The sequence below is a fragment of the Oenanthe melanoleuca genome, chromosome 4 (genome assembly GCF_029582105.1).
Source record: "Oenanthe melanoleuca isolate GR-GAL-2019-014 chromosome 4, OMel1.0, whole genome shotgun sequence".
Lineage (NCBI taxonomy): Eukaryota > Metazoa > Chordata > Aves > Passeriformes > Muscicapidae > Oenanthe > Oenanthe melanoleuca.
Window position 1 is genome coordinate 45,372,096 of NC_079337.1, and position 19,422 is coordinate 45,391,517.

Here is a 19,422-nt window from a genome sequence, read left to right on the forward strand (position 1 = left end):
ATGAAGAAGGGACAGCCAGAAAAACAGTGGAATCAAAACAGAATTGCTATTTTTTATACTGTAGCCAACTGAATAAATCTTCCTCTTTTCCCCAAGTATCTCTGCTCAGGTTTCTGTGGGCCTGTTCAGTTCACCCATTCAAGTGGTTCCTAAGGGTGCTGCTGACAAGGCTAATACACAGTTCAGTGTAGCAGTGCTGATCCCTGAATGATGCTGCAGCATCAACTGTTGCCATAGAGACACGGATTTTTGAGTCCAAAGGGACAGTTTTGATAATCAGCTCAGACTTGTTGTAAAACACATAGTAGCTTGCCAATAAGTAAAGAATTTTGCCTAACTGGAGGACAGCTGGGCCCTCCCTCTCCTGTGATAGTGAAAAACATTTCACTGAAGTTTGTGAGATGCTGTAGGTAAAACCCTAAATGGGGATTTAATTTATTGCAAGAGTGATGCTGTAAGCACACATTTTTTTTCTTATGAGTGAAAGCCTGGTGCAAGCTTAGTCCAGAAGACCATGTTGTTACTGTGATACTGCAACCACAGAGGGACAAAGAGTATTAAAATAATACCAGTATTGCCTTACCCTCTAGGTAGTGCAGTGAGGTTAGCACTTGTAAAGAAGGATGCTATACTGGGGTAGCTTTACAGAGTCAGAAGTCTCTGGCAGGCAATCTCTGGGTGATAAAATTGTAGCATCTTGATGCTACTGTCCCTGGTTGTTGGGCTCCTCCTGCTGCTTCTTCCTTTATCAGCTGTGTGTCTGCACCCATGCCAGTCCAGAGCCTGTTGTGGCTGCTGCCAGGAACAGTGGACTTGTGCCAAGGCAGTGGGTTCTGAACTGCCATAGCAGCTGTGGCCCTTGCCAAAGGCTACCTGACACAGCAGAACTAACAGCTGGGAGATTTAACATCTTAAGCTGCCAAGCTGACATCCATCAGAGCTCATGTGAGAGTGCCAAGCAATCTCTGTAACCTCCAGCCAAGTTTTAAGCCTCCTCTTTCCCAGTATATGCTAATCTGTGAGAAATGGATGGTACCAGATCCCAGCTCTGCTGATGAAGCAGTTCTAGTCATAAAATCCCTTGATTCTGTACACAGAAGTTTCCAGTGTCCATCATGGTATTAGACACTGGAACAGGTGTAAAATGTCTGATATAGTCTCCCCACCTTCCACTGCAGAATTTGGAATAAGGTGAACTGGTTGGGTAAAGCTGTGAAGGAACATGTGCAGCCAAAATGCTCCCCTTGTAAATGTATACATTTCTCTCATTTTCAGCCATGCATACATAGCTTCTGCAGTCCTGTAAGATAGCTTTAGGAAAGCTGAAAATGCAATTTTTTAATGAAAATAATCTGCTGGCTCAATATAGGCATGCATTATCCATGCCTTTGCTGTGCTGCTGGAGAGGTTTGATAATAGTGCAGCCTTTGGGTCCTCTGCCACACAGCAGTTTTGCTGCTATTTGCAATGCCTGAAATTATTCACTCTTAAGTATTATTAAGGAACAATTCTTATCACTTTAGATTTTCAGTGACTGTCTTTGTATAATTACCACAGCATGCCCATGAGGTGAAATGACTCAGTGCCTTTCTGCTCACAAGTAGTGCAATGTTCATCTGTTCTTTGATAAATTAATCTGTAGGATTTCCTGGTTCCTCTGGAACATGCTCCATCTGCAGCAGGAGTAAGTCACCCTTAAAAACTCATGGAAACTCAGAAGAGAGCCAGGATGTGTGTGCTTCAGCATTGGTGCTCTGTGGCAGTGCTGCACAGCTGCACAGCTGTTCTGGATGCACAGGGGAGCATTCAGGTTTTGGAGAGGAAAATGTGTCTCCAGCTTGCTTGGTTTAGAAACAGGGGAGCACCCTGGGACTTTCTGAGAAGCCACCTGCCTGCCAATCCTTAGGAATGAGGGAAATTCTGCACCTCTCACAGTACAACAGTACTGCTCTGGAAGCTGGTGCCACACAGGTTAAACCACATAACTGTGCACAGTATAAAAATGAACAAACCCCCTTTCCAGTGCTTTGAAAATGGTTTGACAGTGCACATACTGCACAACATCTGTCTAGTGGTGAGAAATGCTGCTTGCTATTGCACAGACTTGTTCAGTGACTACAGCACCACCGTCCCTGGCCCTTTCACTTAAGGAATAGTTCTGTCCTGGGGTTTATTCAATTCCCATCTGTCCCAAAATTGTGGTGGATAAGCCTTTTTATCAAAGAGATATTTTTTAACAAAAAAAAGTTTCATTTCCAACCTAGCTCTGTGAACATTTGTATACTGGCACAATAGAAACAGAACAGAAACTCAATAGCTGAAGGGTGATGCAGGAGTTGGAAGGAGAGATTGAGGATGGGAGTCTTACTGGTTCTCTCATGGAAGCAAATGCCACATGCCCAATACACATGGCATGGGCACAGAAGCTGTGGTCATGGTTATGACCTCTTTATTCACCCTTTTCCATTCTGTCCCCTCATTACTCTCAAAGGGATTAATGGGTACTACTGAGTGCAGAGTACTCTGGACAACTTGTACTCAAATGCCTAAGAAAGAAGCAGGCAGCTTGCCCTTCTGAACTGTATTCTTCCAAATATGATGTCCTAGTTTATGTGTCCAGGACACATCATAAATAATTTTCAATAGTTTTAGACATGCAGATGAGAAGAACTGTGGTGCATTAGAAAGTATATTTTAGGTGGACAACTGTCAAAGACACTACTGCCTGTGACACATCTACTATTTGTGGGCTTCCAGTAGCAGATAAGCACCTCTGTGCTTTTGGAAAATAATTTAGTTGTTAGTAGAACTGACCTAAATACTCATGAGAAGTAATTCACTCTCCAATTTTGACCTGTTGCAAATTGTGATCAGCTCAACAAGTCTTAACATATCAACATATGTATCTCTGGAGACATGAATTATTTATACAAGTGTTCAAAAGGTCTGAAAAGCAATTTTCTTTTGGGCATGTGTGACTGGCCACAGGAATGACATGGTATTCTCTCATCCCTGATTGTGTTAGCATTTTAATTGCTTATTCCATCTGATGCTAATTTTGATTCTTGATGAGGTCTCAGTGGGAGTATTAAATCCATTCTCACTGAGCATTTATCCCTACAAAGCTTCATTTATGTGAAAGCTTGTGAAAAAAGAGGTGTAAACCAGTAAATTATCAGTCTAGTTTCATTATTTGGGCTGATATATGCTAGCTGAAAATGCTTATGTACTTTCATCATCTTCAGCCATGACTGAGCTGGGGACTTCAAATCAACTACCTCCCAACAAATAAACTGGGTATGTGTTCATTATGAAGGCAGCTTCACTATCATCACCCATTTTGGTTGCTGTGGTATTGTATAGATATCTGTTTCCTCTGCTAATCAGGTGGAAAAGTGACTGAGGAGAAGTGTTATGCACTGAATTTTGAAAATCAAGATTTGACTCACTCTCCAAAAGCATCCATTACATGCCTTAATAAGTTTAACCCAGAAGATGACCCAAGCAGCAGCAAGCAAGTGCTTGCTTTTGTGCCAAAAAAGGCAGGGGACTGCAAAGCTCAAGTATGGGAAGACAACCATGATCTTAACAAGCAACTTCTTAGGTCCTGTAAATTGGTGGATTGTGACACTTGGACCGAATTTTGAACTAGCAGAAAGTGACTGGAGAGATCAGTGGCATGGTGGGAAACACTGGAAAGTAGCCAGCATAATAAAGATTCTTTTCATAAACCTTCACAGGCACTTCTCTAACAGCCACCATCATACAATATGAAGAGACAAAAACAAAAATATGTAAGTGCACGCCATGTTCCTATGCTGTGGAAGACAATGACAAAGCTCTCATTAACCTTGGTGCTGAAGGATCAAGTTGTTTCCTTTTATAACCTCCAAATGATTAGGTACCAGCAATTGATCAATCCTGCCACCACCACATGGGACAGATGTCAATCTTGATGTCACAGATGAATGTGCTGAGGTGAAGTAATTACTCCAGCTTCAGCAGTGATTAGGCACTGAAGATGGACAGTGCTTGGTTGTTGTCCTCTGAGCTAATCTTCAAAAAATACCCTCCTCCCTTCCTTGACAACAGATTTTGAAAGACATTTTAGAAGCTTGTACCAACCAGTATTGTGAATTAAACATATTTTGGCTTGTGTATTACAGAAATACATTTAGTATGTTCATTTAGTGTGTTTAGTATGTGCAAGCTCACTGAACCCATAGTATTCGAACAACTTGCTCCTGTTTTGCCTACCCTGTGAATGTTCAGTTCTCAGCTGCCATTTGGCCAACTCTTTCCCTCCAGTAACTTACAACTTTCAATTTCCAGAGTGCAGTTTTGTTCGTCCAGAGGATATCTGCGTAGATCCATCATGCAAGCAGCTGTTGTTGTGATCCTGTAAGAGGATAAAAAGAAATAATGAGACTTGAAACCACATTTTACTTGTTTTAGATGACAAGATTTTCTATAATGGGTTTTTTGTTTGTTTAAATACAGAATGCACTTGCATTCCTGGCATGCAGCCTTTATAGAGCTTGTAAAGCATGATTAATTTATGCTGCACAGTATACTGGTTAGAGCATCAAGCATGAGACCATATGCTGAATATTGTAGAGAGGGATTTTGACTCTAAAGTTTATGTGTAAAAGTGTACAGTGTTCTGAAGAACATTCAGTGAGATTTCTTCTTGGACATCTTTTTATTAATGTTCTTAATTGAGACGTCTTCAAATTGTTTAGCCAATTGTTTTATTTCTAACTCATACTGCTGATATCTTTCTTTTTCCATTTTGTTGTCACTTACTGCTGTTTTAATTTTGTCTGATAGGTGTGTGCACTTTCATTCATGCTGTAGAATACCTGATAATACCTTATTCATTATTTTTATTCATTCCTAATCAGTTTATCATTAACTATGATAATTGTACATCACCTCTTAAAAATGGTGTGAGGCAATCAAACACTAGAGAAATGTAACATTGTACAGTGGTTATTTCATGAGCATTGAGAGTAACTATGATTGCAGGCTGGATGCTTCAGATCCTTACTTCTTCTACAGGGCATGTGAGTTGATATTTGGTCCCTAAATGTATTCTCCTAAGACTTTTTGCAAGATAATCCCTCTCCCTTGTTAGACCATAAATCACAAGAACATCTGAGAAAATGTTTGAAGATAAGTCTGTGACTGTGTGGGAGGAATGTTCATGAGGATGGGGGTCAAATTTTAAAGCTCCTTTTGAGAAAAAAAAAATTAGATCAGTGTTTTCAAACTCACAGAAGTGAGTTATTACATTATTTTTCTTTTTACTTTTTAAAAAATTTATTTTGTGATAGATGGGCTCATAAAACTTTTGAAGCTGTGAATGGGCAAACTCGGCTTCTAATTTTATTGGTCTCTCTCCTTCTCTCTCCAATGATTTATACCAGATAAAGGCAGATAACCTCTTTTTTGATCTGGATTTGGTCCTCTTGTTCCACTTCCATGTTAATGAATGCTGGAGGAACATATCTTGAGATTTTACTTTTGAAAGCCAAGCACACTTATGTGCTGTATTGGGGTGATAATCCTTGCTGTCACTGAACTGACAGAATTTAAAAGGGAAAAAAATGCCACATGCTTTATTTCTGTGACATTCTTCAAAATTTCCTAAGTCTACAAAATCCATGTACAAAAAAAAAAATCCAAGGAACATCTAGCAAGGGCTGTAGTAAGAAGCAGTCCATGAAACTGCTCTGGAATACTGTGTGAAATATCATGAAAATGGTGCATTTATACTTTTTTTCAGGCTGATTTTGTCACATTAAACAGAAATGCATGTGTCTTAACATGCATTTGCCATAAAAAAAGGTCTTCAGCTGTGGTAGGACCTCATTTAGATTAGTCATGTATCAGTAACACCTTAGTGACAGGCACTGAGAAGACACTAATTTGTCAAACACCTGCTTAATAACGTTTAAGATCACACATAACAATATACCAACATTAGTCACAGTTAAATGCTTTTTAATGAGGGTTTCATTGGGAAATGTTTTGTTTCCAATTAATAAATTTGCCTTAATGGTAATTTAGTTCACCTGTATCAACCAGAGTGTTTTCTGAACCACTGTGGTGAGGTAAAACTCCCCCTGCTCCCTCCTCAGGCTGCTCCACGATCTCAGGAGCTCCCACGAGGCTTTTGAGCAGTGAGCTGAGTGGTGCAGTGCACCTTGACCGTGCCAGAAATTCCTGCTTGGCTAAGGTGGGGTGGCACTCTCTGCACCAGGACTTCAGCTGCCTCCCCAAAGAGGGGAGCAAGACATAATCAGTCATCCTCTGACAGCCTTGAACATTATTTACCTGAACTGTAGCCTGAGTAGAACAGTGCCATCGTTACTGACCCTTTTAAGAGCTCCAGTAATTATCAGCTTGGATTTCAGCCAGGATAGAAACTCACTAATGACTAAAACCAAGCATTTTATGACACTCTAAGCAGCTGTTCTAAAAGACACCCTTGGAGCTCTTCTGGATGCACCTCTCTCTTCGAGGGACACTCTAAGAGCTTTGCTATACTGGCAGGACTGTCACTGAAAACAGGGTGGGACCTGCACTGACACCCTTACCCCCTCCTCAAGGCTCAAGTCTCACCCACACAGAAATGACAAGGCATTCAACATTATTATTTCATTGGATTTGAGGGTAATTTTTAACAGGTATATCTCTGTAAACTTATTTAGACACAGACATTGTGTCTGTAGATGTTTGTGTGAAGTGATTGAAACACACTATAGCAAGTACAGCAGGAATGTTGCCATCTTGGATCTGTAATAGGTCATGCACCCTCTTCTGCACCCTTACACTTTTTTAATCCTGGTCTCTGTGCCAATCATTCTAAACTGATTCGAATCCGATTTTCATTTGTGTGCTTCATCTGTGAATTAAGTAACAGAGTAAACCTTCCCATAGCAGTTTGTGAAGTTGTACAAATTTATATTAAACCTGCTTTTGCTAATATATTTGACAGCAATTTTTGAGTCATCCTAACCACTCATTTGTGATAACCAGACCAGTTATTCCTAATGGCAGAGTGTTTGTACTATTGACTTCTGCATATTTTACATAAGTTACATAAGCAACAGCAATTAGCTATTCTTTATATAATCAATACAAATTGATAGTGCAGTAGTAATTAATGTAATTGTTTATATCTGAAATTTACATATTCTACATAACCTTCTCCCCCGACACTAATTCTGACACCTGTATTGTCTTCTCCACCAGAATGCCAACACAATATGGTCCCTCCTAAAGCTGGAGGTGCTTAAACTTTATTGGGAATCAGGTTTCCTTGAAAATAGCTACGTGTAATTGCAGCAGTGCTTCAGGATTCAGCAACCTTCATTTATTGTAGTTCATAAATCTGCCTTTCAAGCAAGTTTCTCACTCTTGATAGAGTTCAGCTCTGTAAAATTGCTAATGGCATTATGCTCTGGATAGCCACAAAACTTATTTAAGCAGATAAATTAAACCCACATGCAACCATAGTAATTGTTGTCTTGATGAAAAAGAAATTCAAATATTTAATTATAAATGAAGTAAATAAATCCCAGACCTGTTACTGGTTGTACTGTCTCTGGGTCAAGAGAGTAATTGATGGCTTGCATATGCACCAGAAGCTTAAAAATAAAGACATGCAAATGCAGAATACAGGGATGTAATGGCAGGAAGGAGATTGCAATACTCTGAAGATAGGGCAGAGCTGCAATAAATCTGTGTTCAAGAGGATTAGACCTGAAAGGCCTTCAGCACAAGCAGTTTGTGGCAATGGCAGAATATCACAAGGCTCTGTAAATATTTAAGTGGAGGGTTAATCCTATACTTGAAGCAGAACTATTTATAGCTCAAAGTAGGATATGTTTCTTCCAGGCTTTCCATTCTTAAAATACATTTCAAATTCAGGTGTTGGGGTAAATTTATTTTATTTGTACAGGGTCTTATATTGAACTCCCCTTACATTCTTTAGAATCATTTGGATACAAATGCAAAAAATGGGATTATGCAAAGAAGACAAGCAGTTAGATGAAGATATTTTATTATGCTATTTAATTTCACTCATGTCAGTACTCAGACATTCTGAGATGGAATGAAGTCTGAACTGCCAACAGGCAAGATAAATAGCATTTGCATAAAAGCAAAATCAACTGATTTAATTTTTTGAAATTGTGGCTTGGGGTTCAAGTTATTTGATCCACTGCTTAGCTTTAACTTTTATACCATATTCTCTGAATATCATATTCTTACTGTATAGTCAGGCTATTTTCTGCTAAAGATAAAATTATGTGAAAAAACCCACTGATGTCCATTATTTGCAAAACTGACTTCCTTAAGTAACACTGTCAGAGATTTCCCTGCAATTTGTAGGAACAAATGTTAAACCTAAGTATTTTGAGTTAAATCATCAATGAGCAGTTAAAATAAGTTCAGAATGAAAACAGGAAGTGGATTTATGGTTCAGTACTTAGATAATTCCCTCAGTATACTGTCAAAAAGCTGATCCTCAATTCTTGGACAAGAAACAGATGCAATATTTAAGACAGCAATAATAATTAAGTGTGAAGATGATGAGAGCTAAACAATGCAAATTCTATTGTGAACTATTTCCTTCATTTGGAGGTCAGGTATCAAATTTTAATATGTTTGTTCTTTTTCTGTCAGTCAACAGAGCATAAATTATAAATGTACATGAAGATATGAACTGGGATGGACTAATTTTTTTCCTTAAAAACTAAATGAAATCTTCTCATCAGATAAAGAATAACCATGCTTCTCTTAACCATTGCAGTGCTATGGCTCTAGTACATGCTGGAAGTAGACTTTCATATTCCAGGTAAAAAATGGATTTTATTAAATCAGTGTTAATCTAACTTCACAGGTATCATGGAACTTAGTCCCCTAGGAACATCAAAACCCAGATCCATATTCCTGGTGTAACTGGTTTAATTTTTCTGAAACCTGGAAGAATCTTGATGTTTAAGATTTAGGAGGGATGTCTTGTAAGGAGAGTTATTGAAGGAATAGAGGAAGGCAGAAAAGAAAATGTACATTTATTCTGATTTTTTTTTCTTGGTCCAGGCCATGTCTAAGGTTTGCAGTTATACCTGCTGACACATCAATTTCCAAGCACAGCCTGAGTGCTTGACCCTGGGAGAAACTTCATCTCTGCACCTGCAAACATGCCCAACTTCTACTGCCTGGAACAGCCTCCTTGAAGGGTTTACATTGAGCATCAACATTATTGGTTTGGTATTGGATTTTTAATATAATGCTGTGTTTACTTGGGAAACCTATGTTCCACAGCCTGTGTGTTGCTTGTCTTGTCAAATTCCATTAAAGTATATTAAATTCTATTTAAAAAAAAGAGTTACGAGTATTGGTAAAATTGGCAAGGGCCAAAAGGTGATTAAATAATAATGCTTTCACAAATCTCAGTAGAGGCTGAGAGAAAATTTACAATACTGGGTCCTGAGCAATACTGGGTCCTAAGCCAAAATATGTGCAATATTGGGTCCTTAGTTTTAGATATGAGTACATTAGCATGTGAAAAAAAAAAAAAAAAGAGATAGTTACAGTAGAACTGACTAGTGCTGTAGCATAGTAATGGTCATGGATTTGTGCTGAGACCTGGAGGAATCATTTTGGGTTTGCCTTTCCTTCTGTTGCCAGTAACAGTCGTGAGAGTGAATAGACTTGTCAGATGTAGAGGAGGAATATTGGGTTTTCTCTGAGGTGTAAATACAAATGTCTGTTTTCAAGCAAAAGACAGGCATGAAAAGTTAATCTGCAGGGTGTCAAATCAATCAACTGCATTGGCTTGAAATAAAAATGTTTAAAAAAAGAACAACTTAATGAAAACATGATTGCTCCTACTGCTCTTTCCATTCACATATTTCCTCCCCAAAAGCTACTGCTGTCTGCCTGTGCTGCCATGTTGTCCTGTAGGTCCTCTGAGACACTCCTTATCCCATACTTATTTCCATCTGATTATATCAACTCAACAGCTGCCAAGACAAATGAGGCAGAATTTGCCTGAATTTACTATTGTTCTAGAATCTGTTCATCAGTTGGGCTCAGTGTCAGCCCTAAAGTTAGTTAAATAGCACCATATTAGAAGAGAGTAATGATGATGAACAACTGATGAAGGCAGTGCTCCCACACAATGAATTTTGTCAAGTTATTCCCATGTCAGTGGGAATATTCACCACCAGGGAATTGCCATGGTCAGCTCATTGCTGGTAAGCTGCCTGAGCTTTGTCTGAGACAGAAGTCCTGGAAGAGTCAAAACTCTATTCCTAAAGAATGTCTCTCTCAGCAGCAGAGCTAATCCTGTGGTACACAGTCTCAGGCAGGAGCAAGCCAGTGAGCACAGTGTGACATTCACCAAGGAGAGAAAGAATGGTTTGTGACTGTGTCTTTATATGCCCAAACAGTTACTGGGTCTGATGTGGGATGTGTTGATTGGAGTAAGCATGTGCCTAATCTTGCTGTTGTGGCCACTTCTTGAGTTTGCTTCAATTAGCATTCTTTAACATGATCCAGGCACTGGTTTATCACATCTGTTTTGTGCCTACAAAGCTATGCAATGGTCAGATGATCTTCTGTTATCCATTTGCTGTTTCTTTCCACACCCTCCCCTTACATGTTGTATTTACTTCCTTTGCTGTTTTTTTGTTGTTTGTTTGTTTGCCTGAATGATGAAGCATTGTTTACTGGAAAAGGTCACTGCTGATCTTCCTTTAAGTATTCCAGGTTCAGAAATCTCTTACAGCACTTGGAGCTTTATGGGTTTTGTGGTGAAGGGGTTCAGATAATGGTGTTGTGATCTATAGGACAATATTGCCTAAGAACCATGTCTTCAAACAGAGTTCTCTGTCCCTTACTCTGATTTTTGTTGTAAAATGTAAGCTGATGGTATCATTCCCACATTTGACCTCCCTTCTGAATTCAAATAGATGTTATCAGTGCAAAGTAGGAGTGCCTCAAAAGTTACATAATTTGCAATTAGAGTGCTGTGGGCATATTTTGGGGAAGGGGACATCACATTTCAGTTGTCCTGGGCGATGTACCTTGACACTCAAAGTAACTGTCAGTAAATTCATAATTTTTTGCTTAAACCTGTAATGGATAGTCTTTCAGCTGCCAGAACTCTGCTTCAGAAGACAGTCACATAGTTACATAGTTAAATAGCTGCCTAGTACTATCACAAAGTAAGGATGGGGTGGGGAAATTACCCAAAATGCAGACAAAGTGACTTTCTGGCTTCTTCCTTTCCCAGGGGGAGAGCCTGAAGCTCCAGCAGAGCAGTGGGAATAGGAGGCAATGGGAAAGGGAGAGCTCGTAAGTGGAGGAGAGAAGTGGCAAGACAAAAGGTCTATGAGAAAATATGTTGCTCTGAATCAGAAGCTTCTAAAATCAAAACCTAAAGCCAGATATGTACTCTTTAAAGTAAGACCTTCATTCTGTTCAATGTAGTGCATTAGAAATAGTTCAGAGTAGAGTGAAGATGAATGGTGAAAGAACAAAGATGCTTGTAAATATCAAGAAAAAATAAAAAAATCACTAAAATTTTAGAGTGTAGCCTTTTCAATATTAAAAAAAAGCTCTGTATTTGATTCTTCTAAGCCAAATTTCAGTGCAATGAGAATTTTTTACTGCACAGCTATAAACCCATGAAAATAAATTTTTCAATATAAATCCCCAAGAGGGCTATAACCATACCAGGGCAAACAAGATACTTCAATAAAAAGTGCCTTAGATTTGGAGCTGAAATTTACTACAAATAATTTAGTTTGTAGTAAATTTAGTTTGACAGTGCAAGTATGTTGCAAGATAAAAAGAAAAAGAGTGAGCCAGATGGGAAGTGCTTAGCATAAAGGAAGGTCCAAGAGAGAAATAAAGTTAGATAACGGTTTTCAATCCAGCTTGAATTAAAAAAAAAAAAAAAAAAGTGATAAATCTGTAATTTTTTAAATGCCTCTATGCAAACCAGCTAAAAGTGACTAAATGCTAGAAAGGTGCAGATGACATCCACTGACTGAAACACCCTGCCCAGGAGAAAATACAAGTCTGCTGTTATTTGTTGCTTATTTCAAAATAAAACAAAATTAGACACCAGCATACTTATTGTGTGTAAAAGAAAGACATGCACATGTTCAGTTGTCCCCCCTTCTTTGGCAGAAGTGGAAACAAGGCAACATCTTCCATATGCAGCCTGGTTTGGAATGCTTCAGGGTGTACTTGGTCAAAACAACCAGTGGTTTCAGACATACTTCTGGCTTTTGTTTGTTTGTTCACATCTTCCTTTTTTTTTTTTTTTTTTTTTTTTTTTTTTTTTTTTTTTTTTTTGGGTGGGGAAGCAGATGCCTGATCAGGTTAAGCATCTGTTTGAGACATGCACTGCTAGGAGTTTTGCTGATGGTGGGTGAGCCCTGCTTTTTTTAGCTATACAGAAAATTAGTAACTAATGAAGTGCAGAAAATTCTGACTCAAGATTTTTAGGACTTTATGTTGTACATCATTTGAAACTACACTAGCTCCTAGGAGAGTGCAACAGAGAGGGAAGGGGAAGGAAGCATTTTTTATAGGGGTCCTGTAATAAGAGAAAGAAAACTGAAAAGCAGAAAGAGCCCTGAGGCAAAGGAAAAGTTATAAATAACTAGAGATTCCACTTGAATATGTAGTTATTTATATGGCTGTGCTTCTTTATAACTAGCTCACCTGTGAAATCTATAAGTGACCTCTACCACCCAGGAAAGAGAGCAGCAATAAATGGCATCTTATGGTATGACACTGCTTTGTTTGTAACTGCCTCTAAGACCTAATACTTACTAAAATATGCTTTTGTCACTTAAAGTGTTCTTAGATTATCAAGCCTTTACAGACCAGTCAAGCAATTCTTAATACAAAGCATGGTTGATTTCTGAGGGTTTTCCTCAGGTCTCTGGTATTCACTGTTTACCCATGTTCTTCCATCCTGTCCAGACAGTAAGTACACCTCATTTGCTCCAGACATGTAGCTGAATATGAAAACTAATAATTCCAGTCAGCAAAGCTGGCAGTGCAATTATGTCTTGATACATATATTGTGAGCAAACTTGAGCACCTCTGAAGAAGCTGAGCTGCTGCAGTTAATCTACCCTGCTCTCCTTTGGAGAGCTGAAAGTGAAACAAAAACCTTGTATTAGGACTTCAGTGAGAGGATTTTTGGTTTGGCCAAAATATTGGTTCTGCTGGCAGTGTAAAGCATGAACAAAAATAATTGATTGCTTTTTTTGCACATCTTTGACTTGAGAGGAATGATGATGTGATTTTTTGTGTAGAAAACTGATTGATAATGAAAAAAATTCTCTGTCCTTGTTAAGCAGTATTTCCCTTCACAGGTGCAGCAGCACTAAATGAAGACAGTCCCATCCTCTAATTTTCATCCTTAATTTTCTCCTTCCATAGAAACTAAAATCCATTATTGTCTACCAGCCGAGTTACTGATGTGACAACACACTGAATTGTCTTTGTGAATCTGTTTTTGTTGATTGGAAGTTAATCTGGCTTAGGGGCAACTATTTCAAGGGGTTGAAATTGATTAGGAAGTATGATTAGGAAATGTTCACCAAAGCAACCTTTGTTAGCATCCATTAGAGATCTGAAATCTCTAGGGAAATGGTGATGGTTAACTTGGAGGAGTCTGGGAGAGACCTCCTTAAACCAGCACAGTGTGGATTAGGAGATTTTATATATATATATATATATATATATATATATACATATATATATATATATAGACACACACATATGTGGACTTCTCTGTATGAATTATTTATATGAGCTTGTCCTTTTAACCCAGTTCTTCAGCTGGGCCTGCATAAGATAGAGAAGAGAGTGAGCCCCAGAGAGTGAGCTGCTCATTTGTACTTAGAGCATTCAGTTTCTCCTGACTGCCAAGACTGATGAGTCACATGCAGATTTCATCTGAGTTGCTTACCAGTTTGAAAAGAAAATCGTTGTTTATGCCAATGAACAATTTTTATCCTGAAAGGTCTGTTAACTAAAGCAGTATTGATAACTTTCAATGGGTAGGGTGGTGAATATTTTGTAACTGGATCTTTTGAGGGGGGAATATTTTCACTGTTTTTGTCTTTCTGTGGCAGCTGTCTTACAAGGTGGGTAGCAGCTCTGTATCCCAAAAGTGTCTTTTGGGGAAAAACAAGACACAAAATTGTAAGTGATTCTAGAGTAGAACATGCTTATTTATTTGCTTAACAATTTGTATTTGGAGAGGTAAGAATAACTTATGCCAATGTTGATGCTTCATACTGGCTTATTTGGTTTTAGATATTCTTTATATCAAAAATATAATTTCTCTTATACACCATGGTACTTGGTGCTTTTTTATATTCATTGAGTTCTGTGTGCATCAGCCATCCAGCAGACTGATATATAGTTGAGTAGCATGTTGAATGCACAACATCTGTCACTACTCCTCTGCAACCTGAACATCTCTCAATAACAGAGTATTCAGATTTATTATAAACAGTATGGTTTCAGGAATTAAATACATATTATTTGGGAATTAAAATATATATTTCCCAATATAAAGAAATGTGTATGTTGTATATATAACACAGACGTATAAATGCTTTCCCCATGATATCTTAGCACACCTTATTTCATCTGTTTGGGTTTTTCTTCTTCTCTTTTTTTAAAAAAATTTCAATTTCAAGACATGTACATTGGCTTTAAAAGTATCATGAAAGGATTTCCTGGTTCTACTCAGAATCCACTCAGAATCCTATTTTTTTCTTGTGGCAGAATATTTTTCAAATGAATGAAATACAGGACAGCCAGAAAGGTGGGTCTGTTAAAGTAGAAGAGTAAGTGGTCCAGCTAAGTCCTTAAATTCAGGTAGCCCATTCTGAGCCTTGCTATGCAGTACAGTTATACTTTTTAATGCTTAGCAACTTAAAGGGCTGGCAGGTTTTAGTATCTGAAATCCAAGAAAAGGTATGAATGGAATCTCTTGGTACTTTTTCATAGATTATTTTTTTGCACATTAATTAGCTGCATTCAGAGTACTGTCAGAGGAAGTCTGGCTAAAGAACACTTTGATTTTTCACTAAAATCATGCAGGTTAGCTGTGTTTGAATGGTGGTGCAAGCACAGAAGGTTGCATGGTGAAAAGTGAGCAATGTGGAGATGGTTCTTCTGTTGGCTCTGAGCTGAGAGGAACAAAGCCTCAATGAAAGAAAGAAAACTATCATGTTTCATGTTCCAAAGCCATGAGCAGAATGAGGACAAGGCTTGTTTTCCTAAGCTCCTTAAGTATCAGGACAGAGAATTATGTATTTTTTCCTGGCTCAGGCTTTGGTGTTGACCTGTATCAGGCCTTCCTTTCACCTTGTTCCTTTTCTTTTTCAAGAAGCATTTGGACAGTGCTCTCAGGCACATGGTCTGACTCCTGTGCAGGGCCAGGAGTTGGATTTTAATAATCATTGTGGTTCCCTTCCAACCAGAATATTCTGTGATTCTGTGATCTTTAATATTCTGCAGGCTCAGACTCTGCAGGCTTTTGTTCTCTCCTAGCAACACGTCTGCATTTGATTTCTACAAGTAGCTGATGTGTAATTCCTCACACTCAGTATCTGTTGTTGTGCCTGTTTCTTCTATATTTAGATTTAAGAGCACTGTACAATAGGCTTTTTCTAATGCTACTGTGTCTTTATTTATGCAGTGTTCATAAGGACAGAACAAATAAAAATCTCCTTAGTTGAAGAGATTCTCTTTACCGTAATGTTAAAATACTGAATTAAGACAGAAGTTTATAAAACAGACCAACTTTTCTGCTTATGTTTTCAGAATAGTTAAGGAGAATTTTCAGATAAAAACCAGGTTGTTTGTGCTATCAAGTTCTTACTTTGTGTTGTTTCTTTCTTTTTAATCTTTTTCTTCTCACAGGACAAGAGGGAATACAGTAAGGCATTGCTACTTGACTACTGTGTCATATTTTCTGTTGAATTTCATAGTTCAGAAGTTCTTCCCTGAACTGTTTTGATGATGTAAGTAATAATAAATTACATGGGCATCCTTTCATTAAGGTAAACTAATAAAAATGCAGAAAACTATGAAAGACATTGTGTCACCTGTAGGGTTGGAAAACTCTCATCCCTCTACTTACCATCCTGCATAATATTTTGCTAATATTCTCAAGTCTAGTAGCTAAATAACATATTACTGCTAAGGTTTAGTGTCCAGTGGTTTCACAGAATGATTTCTTTTCCTTCAATGGACATCTTACTTTTATACTGAAAGATGGAGTCTGAAACCTTTATAGGAGAAGGGTTTAAAAAAGGGTTTGGAAATGTTACATTTTAAAGTTCATATACTGCATCTTCTACTAGTTTCATACATTCTTCCTGCATCTAATTTAAAGATGCTCTGGAAGGGAAAAATATTTACATATACATTTTACATATTGTTACCTTTACACAAAATAAGTGCATATCTGGCATACTGAGAAGAACTGTGATAAGTTGTTTCCTTTGATCTTTAAACTCCTCTTGCTATGGCCAGGACTTTCTCTTTCAGTATGCTAATAGCTCTTCAATTTAGCAAATAATTTGCTTATACTGATAAAATTTCCTACAGGTGACTGAGTATAGCAGCAGATTGAGTTATTCCCCATGAAAGCAGAAAGTCCTGAACATCACTGTGCAGTACTCAGGCAGATTTACTTATAATCTTGTGAGCATGCAGGCCTTTGATTTTTTCTCAAGAAAATGCTTTGATATTTTCACTGGCATCTTAAACATAAGCCTGACATTTTGCCATTAGGAAATAACAGAAAAAAGGAATTAAAAATGGAATAAAAGATCACTAGTGAGTGAAAGCTCATACATATATATCAAACAGCCATCACCTCAATGCTCTCAGAAGATAGAAACTTCCATTGCCATTGAGAAAACATTTCCAGCTTATAGGGAGACCTACAAAATATCCTCAAAGATTAATCTGGAAACGAAACCTTGTGCCTGTATCATTCATGACCACAAGAGTGAAATTATATGAGTACAAAATACTTGTGGTAGAGGCTGCTGCTCATAACCCAGGCTGTTTAATTACACAGAGCTCTGAATGGCTGTACCTGGCAGAATGGAGGAGGCAGTGACTACAGGATGGGTTGAAATATTTTAGATGAGCTTTTCAGGAAAGAAAATACTGATGATCTGTGAGTTACTGCAATTGTTCTAACATGTACTTAGCCTGAAATTTGTTTGGTTAGACCTAAAGTGGAGCTTCTGTGCCTGAAAACTTTCCTATACCTTTTCACTTAAATTAAGTGGTGCAATGAAAATAATATTCTTCCATAAAAGATAATGATTATTTTTGGTATTTTGCTCTTCTTGCAGTCCTGAAATGTCTGAGGTTTTGTTTGTTTGTTTTTTGTTTTTTTTTTGTGTATGTGTTAATCAAATGGAATAAACCTAATTCTGTTTCTATCTTCTTTAATGATAACCACAGAGATCATTCATCAGTTTGAATTCCTTATATTTAGCAGATAGGCTGTCCATTTGTATTATCATTAATTCTGAGAATAAGAGATATTTTAAAGTATTTAACTAGCATATGCATCTGCTATATTCTTTCTAGTGATCTGCTTATGAGAAATTAAACAAGGTTGCATTAACATACTATATATAGCACAATTAAATATTGCTGAAACATCTGTGACACACCTTCAAAACAAAACCCTTCTCTTTGTTTTCTCACGACAGAGTCCCAGCAGGGGGCTCCCAGGTAACACAAAAAACGGTAGCAGTCTTAATACACACTCGGTGGCCACACTTGGATTATAGCATGTATTTCAAAACTTTCTAGAATTTGAGTTAAATTACTCCTTAGAGTAGTTTTTTTCAATTTTTTCTTTTTAAGCCTTTTACTCAAAGCAGGTTTTATTTGCTGAACTCTTTTGGCTCATCTTGATGTGTTTCAGCAGGAATTGCTTTTCCTTGCATCCAAAGGTAGACAGTGAAAAGCTGAAATTTTTGTCTTAGGTGTTTTCAAAACCTATCTGATACAGGTCTTGTGCCAGTTTAGGCTTAACTCTAACACATCTGAGAGACATCTTGGAATCTTTATGCACTTCAGTAATTCTCTGTAGATGGGTTAAAAGTATACCCTGTATTATCAAATTATATGAAGAGCAGAATTATTAGTCTCATGTAAAGAAATAATTTAAAAAATGGAATAATGCTATACCTTTCTAGAATTCTGCCAAAAGTTTAAAAGTACTAATTTTATAGCTTTTCCATTTACCACTTTCAATGAAAGACTCAGCAGCTGGAGACCCTGTAACAAGACAAGTAAGCCAGTAGCCAAAAGTATTTGAAATTATGCCAGCTGGGGTCAATGGAGTATTTCTTAGGAAGTATTCTGACCATCTTTTACTCTTTCCCCTCTTTCCATATGAAAATCTGACTAGAGATTTGTCAAAAGTATTTCTTCAGAAACATTTATTCAGGTATGGAAATATTTCTTGCAGAATAGTTCAGGACTGAAAAATAGAGATTTTTTTTTAAATTGGACTTCGAAGGTGTTTCCATAAATGGTTTTTGACAGAAGAAAATAACAGGAAATGTGTTAGACATTATTTGAACTAAATTCTTAACAATAAAATATGTGCAATTTTTCTTTCTGTCCCTTGGCCAGGATATATTAAAATTTATAAATGCAGCATTGAAAATTTATGGGTAATTCAATGCATAACTGCTAAGCTTTTAAAACCTGCTAAATATTAGCTCTAATATTTTTACTAAAAAATAGCTAACCTTAGGATATACTGTCTTTTGTTTCTAAAAAGACTTATCAACAAACTAAGAAACAAGTTTGAAACACCTCATATCTGCTAATAAACCTCAAACTATTAAGTTTTCTACATCAGATTTATTTTCCAGGTCCATGATTTACACAAATATAATAGGAACAGGACTGGAAGTAGATTTATGCTTCCAATATAGTCATTTGATCACACTGTCTCACATAGTCTACAAATCCATCTATCTCAAGGCTGTGAAAAATGCTGCATTTGCAGTCTCTTGTGACCACACTCTCAGAGGTTGTAGAGAGGCTCTGCTAAAAGAGACATCAGCAGCATGCACCAGAGCAGCAGACAGTTAAACCTCCCAGGCCTGAGAAGTTCCAAGAGTTTAAACTTCCCCAGGTTTCTTCTGCTCTTGCCATGATACATGGGATGTCAGATTACCTTTTGTACATAACTTATCTTCTCAGACTATAAACTCCTCTGCCTGGTGTATAGAACTGATGGCAGTATAAGAGGGCATATATATATTTCTTCTTGGATGACTGATGCCTGGTTGAACCAAGCCTATTCTTATG

At 37.5% G+C, this 19,422-nt stretch overlaps 1 protein-coding gene across 1 annotated transcript in view; it reads right to left on the reverse strand.

Moving 5' to 3' along the window:
- Positions 1 to 19,422, reverse strand: part of GABRB1 (gamma-aminobutyric acid type A receptor subunit beta1) — a 102,552-nt gene that overhangs the window by 25,576 nt on the left and 57,554 nt on the right. The window contains exon 5 of the mRNA XM_056489746.1: positions 4,317 to 4,399. Coding sequence (XP_056345721.1) covers positions 4,317 to 4,399 — 83 coding nt within the window. The remainder of the gene's footprint in view (positions 1 to 4,316; positions 4,400 to 19,422) is intronic.